At 38.0% G+C, this 15584-nt stretch overlaps 1 protein-coding gene across 1 annotated transcript in view; it reads right to left on the bottom strand.

Moving 5' to 3' along the window:
• Positions 1–11272: 11272 nt before the first annotated feature.
• Positions 11273–15584, bottom strand: part of LOC108520294 (glypican-3-like) — a 34750-nt gene continuing 30438 nt past the window's right edge. Inside the window, exon 2 of the mRNA XM_017859622.1 lies at positions 11273–11457. Coding sequence (XP_017715111.1) covers positions 11273–11457 — 185 coding nt within the window. The remainder of the gene's footprint in view (positions 11458–15584) is intronic.

Raw genomic sequence — 15584 nt, 5'->3', positions numbered from 1 at the left:
ACCAAATTAAGATATTGATACATTTGACTGAAAGTATTTTAAAACCCCACAAAAAAACAAAACTTGAATTAACAAATCAGTTAAAGCAACTTATACAAAATGGGCTAGCATTCTGAATATACAAAGAACTGTTTGTTACAAATCAGCAAGAAAAGGACAACTAGTAAGGGACACGGTATACTTAAATTTTTCCAAATGAAAGAATATTAGTGAGAAAAATCACAAAATAAAAGGTACAAATGATCAACAAATCTCACTGGCAACCAAAAAGTACTATTTTTTTCGCCCAAACTGGGATTATGATAAAATGGCAAGGGGCAAATAGGAAAATGGACATTCTTACACTGCTAATCTCCATTTCACATTGTATGTCTGTATCAAAACATGTAACGTACCCCATGAATATTTACACCTACTAATGTACCCACAAAATTAAAACTTAAAAGTTTTAAAATAAGTAAAGTGAAAGCACATACAAACTTTATGGAAATCAAATAGGCAATAAATATGAGAAACCTTAAAAACTGCATAGCCTCTGACCCAGTGATTCCACTTCCAGGAATTTATCCTGAGGAAATCATTAAGGATGTGCATAAATATTTAATTACATGGACATTATTTAGTTCACTGTAGCTTACGGAAAGCAACCTACATTTCCAACAATAGAGAGGGTTAGATTAATAACATATGAAATATCCACAGTACTAAGTAAAGGGTAGCCCCTAGATACTGTATTTATATTGTGTTACAGAAGCATATTATTGACATGGAAAGAGGGCTACATGAAAAAGCAGTATAGTCAATTTTTTAAAAACTATACATACACATATGTATAAATAAAAGCATGCAAGATGACATGTCAAAATGTTAACAGTAGTTATCCTCTAGTGGGTAGAATCAGGGTCATTTTATTTTCCACTTTTTTATTTCTTTGTGGTTTCTTTCATTTTCTTCTAATTAAAAAAGGAAATTACTTATTGTGTAGTAAAAACTCTGTTTTAAAAAAAAAAAAGATTATATCCTGAAATAAATACTGCTGTATTACTTTCAAGGTCTCACATAATCAGGAATAAATAAACAATCCATTGGTCTCTAGAAACCTGCCTTAACAAATAGATAACAATACTTTCTACTGAACCTATGATTATTGATTTTTTAATGCACACTAAAATTTTATTTTAAAATTATTCTTTTAAATTGGTTAATGATTCCTCTCTACAATTTTGTTTAAATTATTCATTTATTTGACAAGTCCTTTTTTAAACTTGAGTCAACCTTAGTCCCACCTGTGTCTGATCAAATTCCTACACTCATGTCAAATCCCAATTTATTAGAGTCGATAAAGGAAGAACGACTATAAACAGATATAAGAATGAGAACCTTAACCTTTAACTTTGAAGAGTAGCAATAGTTGCCATTTATTAAGCACCTATTCTATACCAAGCAATATGGTAAATGCTTGACACAATTTATGGCTCACTTTCACAGCAGTGCTGTAAGGTTGTAATTATTATCCTCATTTTGTAAAAGGGGTTACGTAACTAGTAAAAGGGGTTATGTAACAAGAGTATTTGAATACAGGACTATTTGACTCAAAAGACTATTCTGACATCATGCCTTCCACTAAAATATCAAATATAAAACTCTAAGGAAAGGTAAAGTTATGTGACTAGTCTCCAAATGTGATGCACTAGCAACAATATTGAGAGAGAACACATAGCACTATAGGAGAATAGCACAATTTAATTTCAGCAGTCTTGGATCTAGCAACTCAACTATTTAGCATTGGGTTAAGTTGCCCACATTACTAAACTCTCTTAGTTTTAGTTTCCTTATGGGATTAATACCACCTTTTGAAGGGAAGCTGTCAAGATCCAAGTAAATACAAGTATGTCTGCTTGCTACAAGGCTTTCAAGAAAAGCGAGCTTCTCTTCCCTTCAGGTTCTTGTGAAAGGGTGGTAGGACACACAAGAATGTATTTGGACAAGCTGACAGGTGTCACCATTCTCATGGTTCTTATTCACAAGGTGCAAATCTGTGGCACTGAATCTTGTTCACAGTGTTCTGGGAAGAGCCCAGGTCATGCCGGAAGAAAAGACAACCAGCAAGCCTCGGAGTTATGAGGCCAGAAGCTGAGGCAGAGGCTTAGAGAAATAGATGTTCCATCTCAATGGGCAAGAAAAACCCCATTATCCAGACTTTTAAGATCTTATGTATGAGCAGCTTTTAAAACCTAGAAGTAAATGCTGCAGGCAACAGGACCTATCTTTTCTTTTCTGTTTGGTCATACTGGTAGTTGCTGCAGGGGAAGGGGAACAGTTAGGAATCTATTTCTATCAATACTACTTATTCTAATTTTGTGTGAGAGTGTATGTATATATATGTGTTCATTCAAACATTTACTGAGAGTTTACTGTCTCACCTGGGAACAGAGGGATATGGTAGAACAGACACAAGGCCTATCCACAGAAAGCTCATTCTTTAGTAAAGGATACCCATGTTAATCAAATAACCATACATACTCATGTACCACTGCAACCTGATGAGTGCTAGAAAGGAAAAGCACAGGTTCCCAGGAGAGGGAAGAAATGCAATCCAATAATGACATTTCAGTTAACTGGGTTCAGAACTATATGCTAAAGAACTTTTACCAAAGGAGAGGAGTGTCATAAGCATAACAATTTCCTTTCAACATTTTTGTTCTCCTTCCTCTCTTGATGTAATCCAGTGGAATCAGGTCTCCCTTTGCTGGTTAGATCTAAAGGCTACATTAACTCATTCAGACCACTAGGGGACCATTTAGAAACTGTATACTGTACGGTTTTAAATATACACATACACACACACACAGAGAAAAGAAAACACACAAAAATGTTACGAGTGGTTATGTCTGAATGATAGGATCATGAGTGGGTATTTAGCACATTTTGACATTAATTATATTAAAACATAAAAAATTATTTTAAAATGTATATATGCCAGACATGTGACATTCATTACTGTAAAGCAAAGATATTATATTTCATACATAAGTATGCTTATAAATACACAAGAGGGAATAATAAAAACAATGGCTACCATGCGTTTGATTCCTATGAGCCAGCATAGAGCTGAGTTTTTCACAGCACTCATCTGATTTAATTTTCTTTAATGAATGGCTCAAAGAGAAGTGGCCTGCCCTTGATCACAAAGAGAGGAAAGGGCAGAGTTGGGACTTAGACACCAGCCTGCCTGAAGCCAGACCACATGGCCATCACACTAAGCCCCTTGCTGCCTCCTAGGTGTTTGGCCCTTTCAAGAGGGAAGTCTAAGTGAGAGACTACAGGTGTAGACAAGGAGTCCAGAAAGGCTGGTATCTAATAGGCAATTAATAATTTGAATTTGGCCAGCCAGGCATGGTGGCTCACACCTGTAATTTTAACACTTTGGGAGGCCGAGGTAGGCAGATTGCTTGAGCCCAGGAGTTTGAGACCAGCCAGGGCAACATGGCGAAACCCCATCTCTACAAAAAAAAATGCAAAAATTAGCCCTGTGTGGTGGCACGTTCCTGTAGTCCTAGCTATTCAGGAGGCTGAAGTGGGAGGATCCCTTGAGCTCGGGAGGCGAAGGTTACAGTGAGTCAAGATAGTACCACTGCACTCCAGCCTGGGCAACAGAGAGAGAACCTGTCTCAAATAATAATAATAATAATAATTTGAGTTTGAGTTTAATTGAGAAAAAGATGTGCACTGATTTACCCAGCTCCCTCCTCCGTTCTTCTCCTTGATCAACAGCATGTCTATCTGGAGAATTCATACAGCCAGTCTCCTCCAAGAACCTCTACCCTCTGGTTGGAGTTAATCTCTTCCAACCCCACACTACCATCTTTATGTGAATTTTCATACAAAAATTAGCCAGGCGTGATGGCGGGCGCCTGTACTCCCAGCTACTCAGGAGGCTGAAGCAGGAGAATCGCTTGAACCCAGGAGGCGGAGGTTGCAGTGAGCTGAGATCAGGCCATTGTACTCCAGCCTGGGTGACAGAGCGAGACTCCGTCTCAAAAAAAAAAAAAAAAAGAAAAAAAAAAAGTTACTTTTCTGTTAAACAATGAAACTTCAGCTATAGGGACCCTGCACTTGTACAACCTGTCACAGAAGAGCCATGAGCGTTTTGCATTTTTTATTCTGTCTTCTTTTCTTAAAGAAGGTCCCCAATTATATAACTTTTGAGCACTACAAAACCTGGATCCACCTGTACTCCCCTTAGAAAACTGCTAAGGTTTTTTCTTACATTTCTCTTAGGATGTCTTGTACCCAAGTTATTTGTATACAAATGTCTGGGTTTCTGAATTTTGATCTACTTGAAGATAGGCATGAGGTAGTTTTCTCTTTGAATCCCCACAGTACCTGCCTTTAGACGTGCTCAGCCAATGTTTTTTTAATTAAATACAATAGAGTTCCCTTGCAAGGAGGACAGCTATAATTGAGGAGACTGCTTATGACCATGAGATAAAATACACAGAGGCTGTATAACACATACAGCACTGTTTTAAGGGCACAGGCTATGGAGTTGTACTTCCTGCGTTCAGTTCTTGTCTCTGCCATCTACTGGGTGCTACTTTAAACAAGTCACCTAATCTCTTTAAGCCTCCATTTTGTCAGTGATAAAATGAGACTAATGAAAGTACCCACCTCTTAGGGTTGTTGTGAGGTTTAAATCAGATAAGTAAAACACTTGAGAACAGAAAACTTCTCATTCATCTCTCTCCAATACAGTTCATGTTCAGAAAGGAGGTTTCTAATCCTCACCCAAGCCCTCAGCTTTCTTCTCTCCATACCAGACTGCCTACCCCCAACCAGACTCATTCAAACCCTGTCAAAATGCCCCCTAGAGCCTGCATTCTTAATCATTACACTCCATTGGTGAACTGGGAAGCAAGGGAGGCTAAAGGCATGAAACCCAGGTATACATTTGCTAGTAGTCTAGATGTTAGCTGATGGAGCCTGGAACTGAAATCAGAGAGGAACTAAAATCAAAAGGCATCTGCATATGATAAATGAGATAACTGAGACCCATAGGGGGTCTCAGTTGGAATGTAGGAAAATGACATGGGAAGGATGCAGGAAGAAATGAGACCTGGTGACTGAAAAGTACAATGAAGGAAAAGGAGCAATACAGGTGCCTCAGCCCCTGGAAGCATCTCAGTCAGTAGAAGGAAAGCGGCTTTTAATTTCTATGTTACCACTTCCAGCTTAGAGGAAAATTGTTTCTACCTCCACTCCACTGACAAGAGAATTCAAATCTCTCAAACATATGCTTCATTACTCCAATATAAGGTACTTCAACTCAGTGAGACAGAAAGGAGGAGGAACATATGTTTTCAGAAAGCAAACAAATCCCACTTTGGGGGCTGGTGGGGAGGTAGAGAGTAAGCACTCTAGGCAAAAGTGGTGTTTTTCCTGGAAGCTTCTAGAGGGCAGGGACACTGTCCTTTAATGTGCTTTGTTGAGCCCACTAGTGAGAAAGGTGGGCAGTGATGATGACAGCAAGAGGAGGTGAGTTCAGAGCCCTGTTAAATCAAGGGCATGAGTTCAGGACCTTGTTCAATCAAGGGCGATGGGCTGGGGTAAAAGAGTTCATCTGCATAATCTCCTCACCTCATGGTTGGCCCCAGAATGGTCTCCGGCTGCACATTGAGTCGTTTTTCTAAGCTCTTTTCATTAAACAGTTTTCAGCCTAATGACTGACTTCTAAATCAATAGAGGGCCCAGGAAAGGTTTATAACTCCCCCAGCCTCTGGCTCTACTAAAGCCACAGAATTTTGAGACCGAATTGAATCCAAAAGTTTTTACTTTAAAACTGAAATGGCTTTAAACACTCAGTTTCCAGTTGGTTTTCCAATAACCCTAATAATTAAAGAATTGCATTTTTAAAAACTTTGTAACCAAAATATGCCTTTGAGTTGGTGCCATAAAAGTCCACTAATTAAAGCCAGCATCTTCTGGGCTCTGATGAGAAATTCACCCTTTTATAATGGGATTACTAGAGCTTTGCTGTACAGATGAGCGGTTTGATTAATAATTTACATTTTTGAGGATATATAACTTCACTCATGGCCGTGGTTTGAGTTCCTAAAATTATTCTATTTAGTTTAATGCTATTATATTTAGCTCCGGCAAATGAATTAAGTTTTGATTAGACATCAATGTAATTATTCTCTCCCATACATTATTTTTAACCAAGAAAGGGTTGTGACAGACTGGCGGGCAGTTAGAGTTGGGGATGCAATGGGGCTCAGCCTGCACAGAGCTGGAGTGTGGGCAGAACTGTCAGGCTAGTCAGGGGAAAGAATTGTGAAATGGAGAAAATGGCTCAGTACTCACTTAAAATCCCCACTACATAATAAAAACCAAATTAGCAAATGATTGAATCTCAAAAACATGTTTATCAACATTCAAGCAATTATTGAGTCACATATTAACTGTGAAGGAAAAAAGCTTTGCTTGAATAATGTCCCTAAACAGTTATTTCAAGCAGAAATGACTGGAGAAATTGCTATGAGCTGACAGAAAAGGGTATTCTAACCAAGGTCAATTTTATTTAGGGGGAGTGGGAGAGACAGGAATCTGACAGAAGAGAGTCTAAAAACTGCCAAGAGCTGCTGGAAACAGAAAATAAGGGAGAGAAACAACAGAAGCAGCACAGAAACATTGTCCTCCCCCCCATTCAGAGATGTCTTTTTCATCTCCACAGAAAGCAGGTAGAAGAAAGCAAGCTTGCCAATACTGAGTGAGGATCAACTGAAGATCTCCAGACTTATACCAACCTTTTCCTCCTCTCTGCCATAACAGTGTGGACCAAAAAATGCAATTAAAATATGGCCTGAACCGACAAACCCTTCCTGATCTAGCCGCTTATTCGTATATGAAATACACCAGATTCTAGCCAGAAGAGAAGCTTCAGGAAGCTGAAAAAAGGATTACTCCTGGCAGTATTGACACTTCAAACAGTACAGCTTCACATCCAAGAGTGCATAAAATAAACCCCTTTCTCAAAGAGTGTTTTGCCTAAGTACTCTTTCGTCTGTACACTGGAGCTGTTTGCACATATATCATCTATAAGTGGCAAAAGTTGTTGAAGTACATCATGAACTCCAGCCTTGTCGAGGTTAATGTCTGTAATGATAATGCATCATTTATTTGGCACCACCTGGGGTGAAGCGGTCCACATAAATGAGCTGTCTAGATAATGCATGCATATAGTGTTTTACAGTTTTCAAGATACTTTTACATTCATTATTTCTACTTTACAAACGTAAGCAGGACTGCAATTTTTATGTCCATTTTGCAGATAAGAAAACTGAGGCTATTGGAATCTAAATAACTGCCCCAAATCATAAAGCTCATAAATGCAGATCTAGAATTTGAACTTAGATTTTCTGATTCCAAGTCCAGTGTTTCTTTCACTGATCTTAAGCACTGAGGAAATTCATTTTAGCCATTTAAAATGGAAATATTAAGAAAAGGACAGTGAATGTAAGTTGAACTTTCCTTATTTACTTGTAATCACATTGTGAACATTGGACCTAATGTAATACAAGAGCCACTGTGGCCTGTAGGAGTATGGTCCTCTATTAAATGTCCCCAAGTGCCACATTTAGTGAGTTCTTGGATCCCCCCCTAGAAAGGCAGAAAATCAAGTGTGTGAAGACTACACATAAACATGGAACAGTAGTAGGCTCTAAGCAAGGACCCAAAAACCTTTCAGATGAGGTGATTTCCTGCTTAACCACTATTTTTCCTTTCTGATGAAGAGAGTTCAAGTTGTGGGATAGGCAACTTCCAAAAAAAGCAAGGTATTGCCGCATATAAAAGAGTCTATTATCACTCAAAGTCAGTGGTACCTTGGAGAAGACTAGAATTATCCAACGTCTGGAAAAGACCTGGATGTACCCCAAATACTTCTTGATAGTACAAGGCTGAAAATCATAATAAAATTCTGCAAAGAAAATAGAACTCAAGGTTTGAAGGTATACAGGTAGTAGTGAGATGATGAAAAATTCAGAATTCTATTCCATTTTTCTTCACAAGAACCACAAATTCAACTTCTCAATTTTGTTTTACCTCAAGTACATTCAGAACAAGCAAAGCCATGTCATATGATGGCTCAGAAGAAGCTGTGGCATCAATGAGTTTCCTCATCTGTAAAATGGAGATAATTACAGTACAGACCTTGTAGGGCTATTGGTAAAATTAAATGAGATAATTATGTAAAAGTAAGCATCATATAGTAGGCACTTAATAAATCTTCACTATTATTATCATCATAATTATTATAAGGTAGGGGAGAAGAAAAGAGAAAGGAAAATCTATCTTTCAGTGGAGATTTTCAGAAAGAATTCCTTACGCGCAGAAACAAAAGTGATTGTGCTGCCTCCATTTTATCGCTAAGGCCAGCAATCTAAGTATAATTAAAATTTAGGGAAAAACCAGAGGCAAATGCAAAGATTGAAAATAAAGATACAACTTTTTAATGCTTCAATCATTATCAAAGAACAACATTACGCATAGAGCACTCCAACCACTGTAGCAAAGGGCCCCAGGCACATTTATAAGGGCAAAGGCTTCCCGCAAATGAAGACATAAAATCCAAATCGAGGCAGTAAGGATTGCTCGTGGAACTGTGCACATATTTGCAGAAAGCACTCACTGCTTAAATACCCTCAATGTGGACTAGTGAAGGAATACTAAAGAGGTTGTGGATCTAGGCCAAGATCAAGATGAGCTTTCTTCAACTTCGTGTGATGAAGAAAATAGCTAGCAAAAGCTGTCATATCAAATTTCATGACTGAAGTACTGGGATGGTTTTCTCACTAATTTGGTCTACCAGAATATTGGGGAGGGGATGTATTTTAGGGGAAAAACAATTGTGTCTCCTAATTTCAATTCATTGGAATAACAAACGGTCATAAGAAAGAAAAAAGTGGATGCTCTCTTTTTCTTAGCAATTAATAATACATTATCTTATAGTGGTCCCCAGTTTGAAGTCCTGTCTCTCCAAATGTTTGCTACAAAAGGATTTAGGGGCAATGTCTTCTGCAACACTGTACAAGTGCCTTGAGGTCTGGGATCATGGTTTATTTATCTTTGTGAGGTTTATTTTTTCTAAAAGTGAGGCAGGAAAAGAATGAGAAGAGGGAGTGAAACAAGAAAAAGAATGAGTACAGATGGTGACAAGGTAAAGGGCACTAGCAATAATGAGCTCAGACATCATTTCATTGTCTCCAAGTTCCTTTGCTAGGGTTGTCCTTCTGTCTATCCCCACAATTCAAGAAAGTGTATGTGTGTGTGTGTATGTGTGTGTAAGTGAAAGAGAGACAGAGAGAAAGGGGGAGAGAGATACAATTAGTAGATGCTGCCCCATTTTCTACCCTCTGTTCGCAGGACTAGTATTCAGCCTCCAAGCTATAGCAGGCTTATCTGGAAGCTAATCCAACCAAAATCTTGTCAGAACTTCTTTTCTCTCCTAGTCTCACATTTTTGCAGATGTAGAAAACACAGTACGCAAAGTGCAGAACTGGACAGAGGTGTAAATACTGACAGCCCGGGCCCTCAGATAGATAACCATGTCAGCTACTATGCATGTTAAAATACCAGTATGATCACTCTACCACTCCGCTCCAATCAGACAAGGATTATAAAGTAACATCTGTGAGCTTGGATATTCTGGGAATTAAACAAATCACTAGTACTCTGTTCTAAAAAGGGACCTTGATGCCCCAAAGAGTAAGACTCAACTCTCTGCTTCAACCCAATTCTCATGTCACATCATTTCTTCTCACCCCACTTTCATCCAACAGATCAACTCCAAAACCAATCTAAGAAGTTCATGAATGCTACATGTATTTTTAAAATCTGCCTAGATTATTCATTCTATCACCAAATTGTTAGTCTCAACAAACTCTTCACAAGAGTCTGACTGCATAAATAGGTTAACAAATACTTCAAGCTTATATGTTATACTTCGTATAATCAACCTAACATCCCCTGAGGCTTTGACCCAAGAAACTGTTGTGAATGTAGGCTTTATTCACTAAGCTAAACAATTTTCTTAGCTAATTCTAAAGATTTCATTCTAATACAAAAATAAGCTATAATCAACCCACCTTACAATTCAAAGAGGTTAATTCTTGTAACAGTGTCATAAATCTCAAGCTTTGCTATGTCAAGCAGTCAGAGTGTTATTTTTCTATCTGACCTCGATACTCTCTTGGTGAGGCAAGAAAAAGGTGGCTGATTCCCTCTGCTTGAAGAAGGATAGAAGAAAGCTCGATAATTAATTAATTACTAATTAATTGTGGATATCCATAATTAATTTTCCCAGTCACAGGAGACAGCCTATGGGGATAGTTAAAAGAATAGACTCTAAGAGCCATGCCACCTGGGTTCAAATCCTGCCTTTGCCATTTATTTATTAATTCTGGGGCCTTGAGCACGTTACTTAATCATTCTGTGCCTTAGATTTCCATCAACAAAACAAGGATACTAATATGTACTCATAATTATATTGTGAGGATTAAAAGAATTAATACATGTAAACCACTTAAAAGGGTACCTAGTACACGGTGCCATATAAATGTTTGCTATTATCACCACCACCACCACCTCCATCATCATCATCATCTTCCTAGCTGGGTGTTAGAATTGAGGGAGGTGCTCCCCATCCTGCTATGATAGTCCTACAAGTTAGCAAGGAGAAGTGTCATTTCCTACCCATTCTGGCAATGCCACAACAGCTTCTTTCGCAATCATTCACAGGCATGGTAAGAAGTGAGAATCACAAAGAGAGGAGAGGACACCACTCACACAAATGGGAAAATGCTGGGCCAATAAGCCAGTGTCTGCCTCTTAAATGGAAATGGTCCTAGTGGTCAGAAGGAGTTCACATGTGTCCCACAAGCATCTGACTCATTCCTGGAGAAAACCAGGCTCAGTATTTAAGGAAACTTTTTGTTTTTGAACCCAGCTGAGATAAAATATTATTTATTCTTTCTGTAGAGATTTATAACCTTTATATACAGATAAACAGAATGTCCTTGAACAATGATTTTTTGACAATACTCACTTTTCCAAAGATTGAAATGAAGCTTCTCTGAAAATGTGATTTTTTAAACCAGAATTTCTCACTGGGAGGTTTTTAATATCAAGCATTAATGCTGGAATGGTAATTTATAAATTATACTTAGCATTTGAAAGCCCAGTGCCCAAATAATGATGCCATTGAGCAGCACATCTAAAATAATCCCCAGAACTCACCTTGGAAAACTGCAGCATTCTGAATAATTAAGAACTTGAGCTCCATACTTGCAGACTGAAGCAGCTGTTCCATGTTCAATCGTGCTGTTAGTTGGTATTTTTCTTCCATCTTTCTTGAGCAGCATGTTGGGCCCTTAGGGAGACATACTTGCAAATCTGATCCTGAAACAAACAAGGTTTTCATGTTTCAGTAAGCAGGATCTCTCTCACACCCACACCCACACCAGCCCCCCGCCACACACACTCTCACACATGGCAAACAGGGCAAACAATGCATTTCTTTTGAGATACAGTAAAATTTTGATTATTCAAAATTGTGTTTCATCTTAACTAATCCCTGCTTTCTCCCAATTGTCCTTATGGCTGACTCTTTTTGAATAACCATCAGAATTAATTGTCTAGGTTTGACTCATAAATTCTGCATAAACTAATTTATAGCACCAAAAACACATCATTGAACACCGATATTTAATTTGTCTTTTAAAAGATCAATCTTCACTCCTATAATTTATTTTTCCTGATTATAATATATGAATGAGAAGACAACCAAGTAACAATTTTCAAAATTCCAGTTATGATTTCCAAATGAAATGTATATCTGGCCAACCCAATACTGCTTTTCAGGATAAATGATCAAAACATCAATATCATATCAAAGCTGTGTTGTTTCTGTGTTAACTAAAGGTCTGAAGTAAGATACAGGTATTCAACAAATATTTATTAGGTGACTACTATATGCCAAGCACTGTGGTTGTAACAGTATACAAAGCAAAGTCCCTGCCCTCATGGAACTTACATTCTGGGAGACAGCAAACAAACAAAAATAGAAATATAATGTCAAAAGGTGATAAATACTATAGATAAAGTAAAACAAAGTAAGGAAAGGAAAACAAACTGTGGTATATCTATAAAATGGAATTCTATTTAGCCATAAAAAGGAATGAACCATTAATGCATACTACTGTAGGGACAAAACTCAAAACAATATGCTATGTGAAAGAAGCCAGAACAAAAGAAGCACACACTCTACAGTTCCATTTATACAAAAGTCTAAAAAATGGAAACTAATCTAGAGTGACAGAAGGTAGTTCAGTGGTTGTTAAGGGGGGATGGTGGGCAGGAGGGGTAGGAGAAAAGGTTTATAAAGAGTAGTGGGGAAACTCCAGGGAGTGATGGATATGTTCATTATTTTGATTGTGGTAATGGTTTCACAGGTGTATATGCGTGTCAAAATTATCAACTTGTACCCTTAAAATATGTATGGCTTATTATATATCAATTATGCCTCAATAAAGGTGTCAATTGTTTTATTTATTTATTTATTTTTATTTTTTATTTTTCTTGAGATGGAGTCTCACTCTTGTTGCCCAGGCTGGAGTGCAGTGGCACGATCTCAGCTCACTGCAACCTCTGCCTCCTGGGTTCAAGCAATTCTCCTGGCTTGTTTTTAATTTTTAAAAAGTAAAGTAAGGGAGACACAGAATGCAATGATTGCGGAGACTATTCTGTTTTTTATATGGTAGTCAGGGAAGGCTTCTTCCATAAGGTAACGTTTGAGGAGAGATGAGGGAGGTGAGGGTGAATCCCATGATTTTATATCCTCCACCAATACTAGCAAATATTAGGGCTCAGTGAATATTAAGACCAAACTCCTTCCTCTCTTCAATTCCTGTCTTATTCAAACTCTTTCTTTCTTTGAGATGGAGTTTCACTCTTGTTGTCCAGGCTGGAGTGCAGTGGTGCTATCTCCGCTCACTGCAACCTCCACCTCCTGGGTTCAAGCAATTCTCCTGCCTCAGCCTCCTGAGTAGCTGGGATTACAGGTGTCTGCCACCACACACGGCTAATTTTTTGTACTTTTAGTAGAGATGGGGTTTCACCATGTTGGGCAGGCTGGTCTCAAACTCCTGCCCTCAGGTGATCCACCCATCTCGGCCTCCCAAGTGCTGGGATTACAGGCATGAGCCACTGCCAAACTCTTTCTCCAATTAGCATTTGTTGATCTCCTTCTGTGGTGGCTGTGAATATGGGCATCTCAGATCTTCTACTGTGGGGAATGTAATTGACTAATGGTCCCAGCTGCTGCCCTTTGAATTCACCACCACATTGTGCCTAAGCCACATTCCCTGGGGGCTGCTCCCAGCCAATGACTGAGCATGGCAAAGATACTGAGCATGACAAAGTCATGTAACACAGGACTTTGCTCACAGGGAACTTTGACTTGAGGACTCCCCATTGACCCTGCCAAACTTTCTTAAACGGCACTGCAGTCTAAGATTCCTCCTACTCAAACTTCCTTTCTTTCCTCTCTCTTTCACAAGGGTCAGACCTGCACCATGGTCTGATGGCTTTTCTGGCCTCCTTCAGCTCCCTCCTCATTTTCCTTCGTAAGTGTTTTACCCCAATAAGTCCCTTGCACATCTATTCCATATTGGATTAGATATGAATCCAACTGGCATCTGCTTCTCAGAGTACCCAATCTAACATACCTTCTATATGCCAGGCACTGTGCTACATGCTGGAGGTACAACTTTGAACAAGAGAAATTTAATCCCTTCTCCAAAGAAGCTCACTGTCTAAAGGGACTAGCAGAGATAAATAGCTAATGCATAGTAAATGAGTGCAATAAAGTAAACTAATAAGGTAGAATGAAAAAAAAAATCTGTATATGGGATATAAGGATGACTCCCCTAAAGTTTTACAAGGTCCTCAGAAAAGCAAGTTTCAGTAAATCTTACTGAAGTCATACTAGAAAACATATTCAGACATTTTAGACAGCTTTTCAATAACTGGAGGTTTTATTTTTTTAAAAAAGGAGGGGAGACTAGTTAGCCCTAAGTCACCAGAAAATTTATTTTTATTACAACATCTTATTTCCCTAGGAATTTCAGTTGCTCATGTCCTTAATTTATGTGTCCAGATTTTCTTAATTTAGGAACAAAATTCATCAAGTTTTGCCTCACATGACATCACTGCTGGGGTCTAGGGTATTGACTCCAAGCTCTTCACTTCACCCTTCTCAAGGGATCTGCTGACAAAAGCAGTAAAGGAGATCACAGATAATACATATCACCAAACCGAACACAGCACTGTAATTTATAGTACTAGATGGAAAGGTGATATTTAATGTCAAAATACAATTTGGGGTCTGGAGACACAGAGTTCAGATTTATCTCCTATAAATGTCAATCTCATATACAAGCCTTAGACTGATTTTCAATATGGTCTAAGCTTAAAACTTTATGATTATCTTCAGAAAAATTAAAGAAACAGCTAGTTCTAGCTCACTGTGTTCTTACTACATGAAGTTACAAAATGTAATGCTATTTTAGGAACAGGAACTGATACGGTTTACTGGACCAAGAAGGGAAAGAGTCCCCTCGTGTAAGAGTGGCTAATCTAAATTTAAACAATGCTGGTTGGGACAAATATGTAGACAAGAAAAATCCTATGTGGCATGTACTTTCACATACAAAGTTCCTGTTCATCTAGCAGGGCTTTATTTACTTTCTTGGTAAACCAATGCCCAAGTAGTACATGTTCAAAATATCATATTTAAATAAGTTCATAAAATTAATTGTTATAGATAATATCCTTTGTGTTTCTAAATCTGCATTGACAATGACTTCCAGTTTTCAGGAATGGTTGAGTTTATTTGGCAGGGTAACTGTTAGTACTGGTCCTATTCCCACCAGTTCTAGGTCAAATAAAAGGGCTCAGCTCTTTTCTCAGTGAAGTGCTATGAGTGGTTCAGATCTTAAAAGGTAACAAATTGTTGCTTTTTGATGTACCTACATGGGTCGGGGAATGACTCTGTGAATTACCATGACACCAGTTTGATTTGCCTTTGATATGATAATTCATATAGTAATTTAGAGCTTGCATATAGTATGTCTCTTCCCTGAGTTGGGCAAGTCTCATCATTTTATAAACTCCCACCACCTGAAGAATCAGTTAAGTCAAAAATCTTTAAAAGAATAAAACTTCAAATGAGAAATTTTGGGAAAACATGTCAGATGTCATGAAGAAAGGTATATGCTATATCCAAACATAAGTGGATATGTTGCAATATTTACCCTCCCTCCCAGTTATTACTGCTTGGTTAATCAGTGAACTGGTACAATTGATCTATGGGCTAAAAGTCAGCCATATATTTAAGGAAATAAAACACCCATAAACTGATTAAGAATTCAGAATTTCCAAACCAGGAAGAAGAGAAATATATGCCAAAGGAAACGATATTTTGTATTAAGTAAATTTCTTTCTTTTTTTTTTTTTTTTTTTTTTTT

The sequence above is a fragment of the Rhinopithecus bieti genome, unplaced genomic scaffold (assembly GCF_001698545.2).
Source record: "Rhinopithecus bieti isolate Rb0 unplaced genomic scaffold, ASM169854v2 scaffold_51706, whole genome shotgun sequence".
In the NCBI taxonomy this organism is placed as follows: domain Eukaryota; kingdom Metazoa; phylum Chordata; class Mammalia; order Primates; family Cercopithecidae; genus Rhinopithecus; species Rhinopithecus bieti.
Note: the sequence above shows the minus strand (reverse complement) of the source record. Positions and strands in the feature narration are given on the sequence as shown.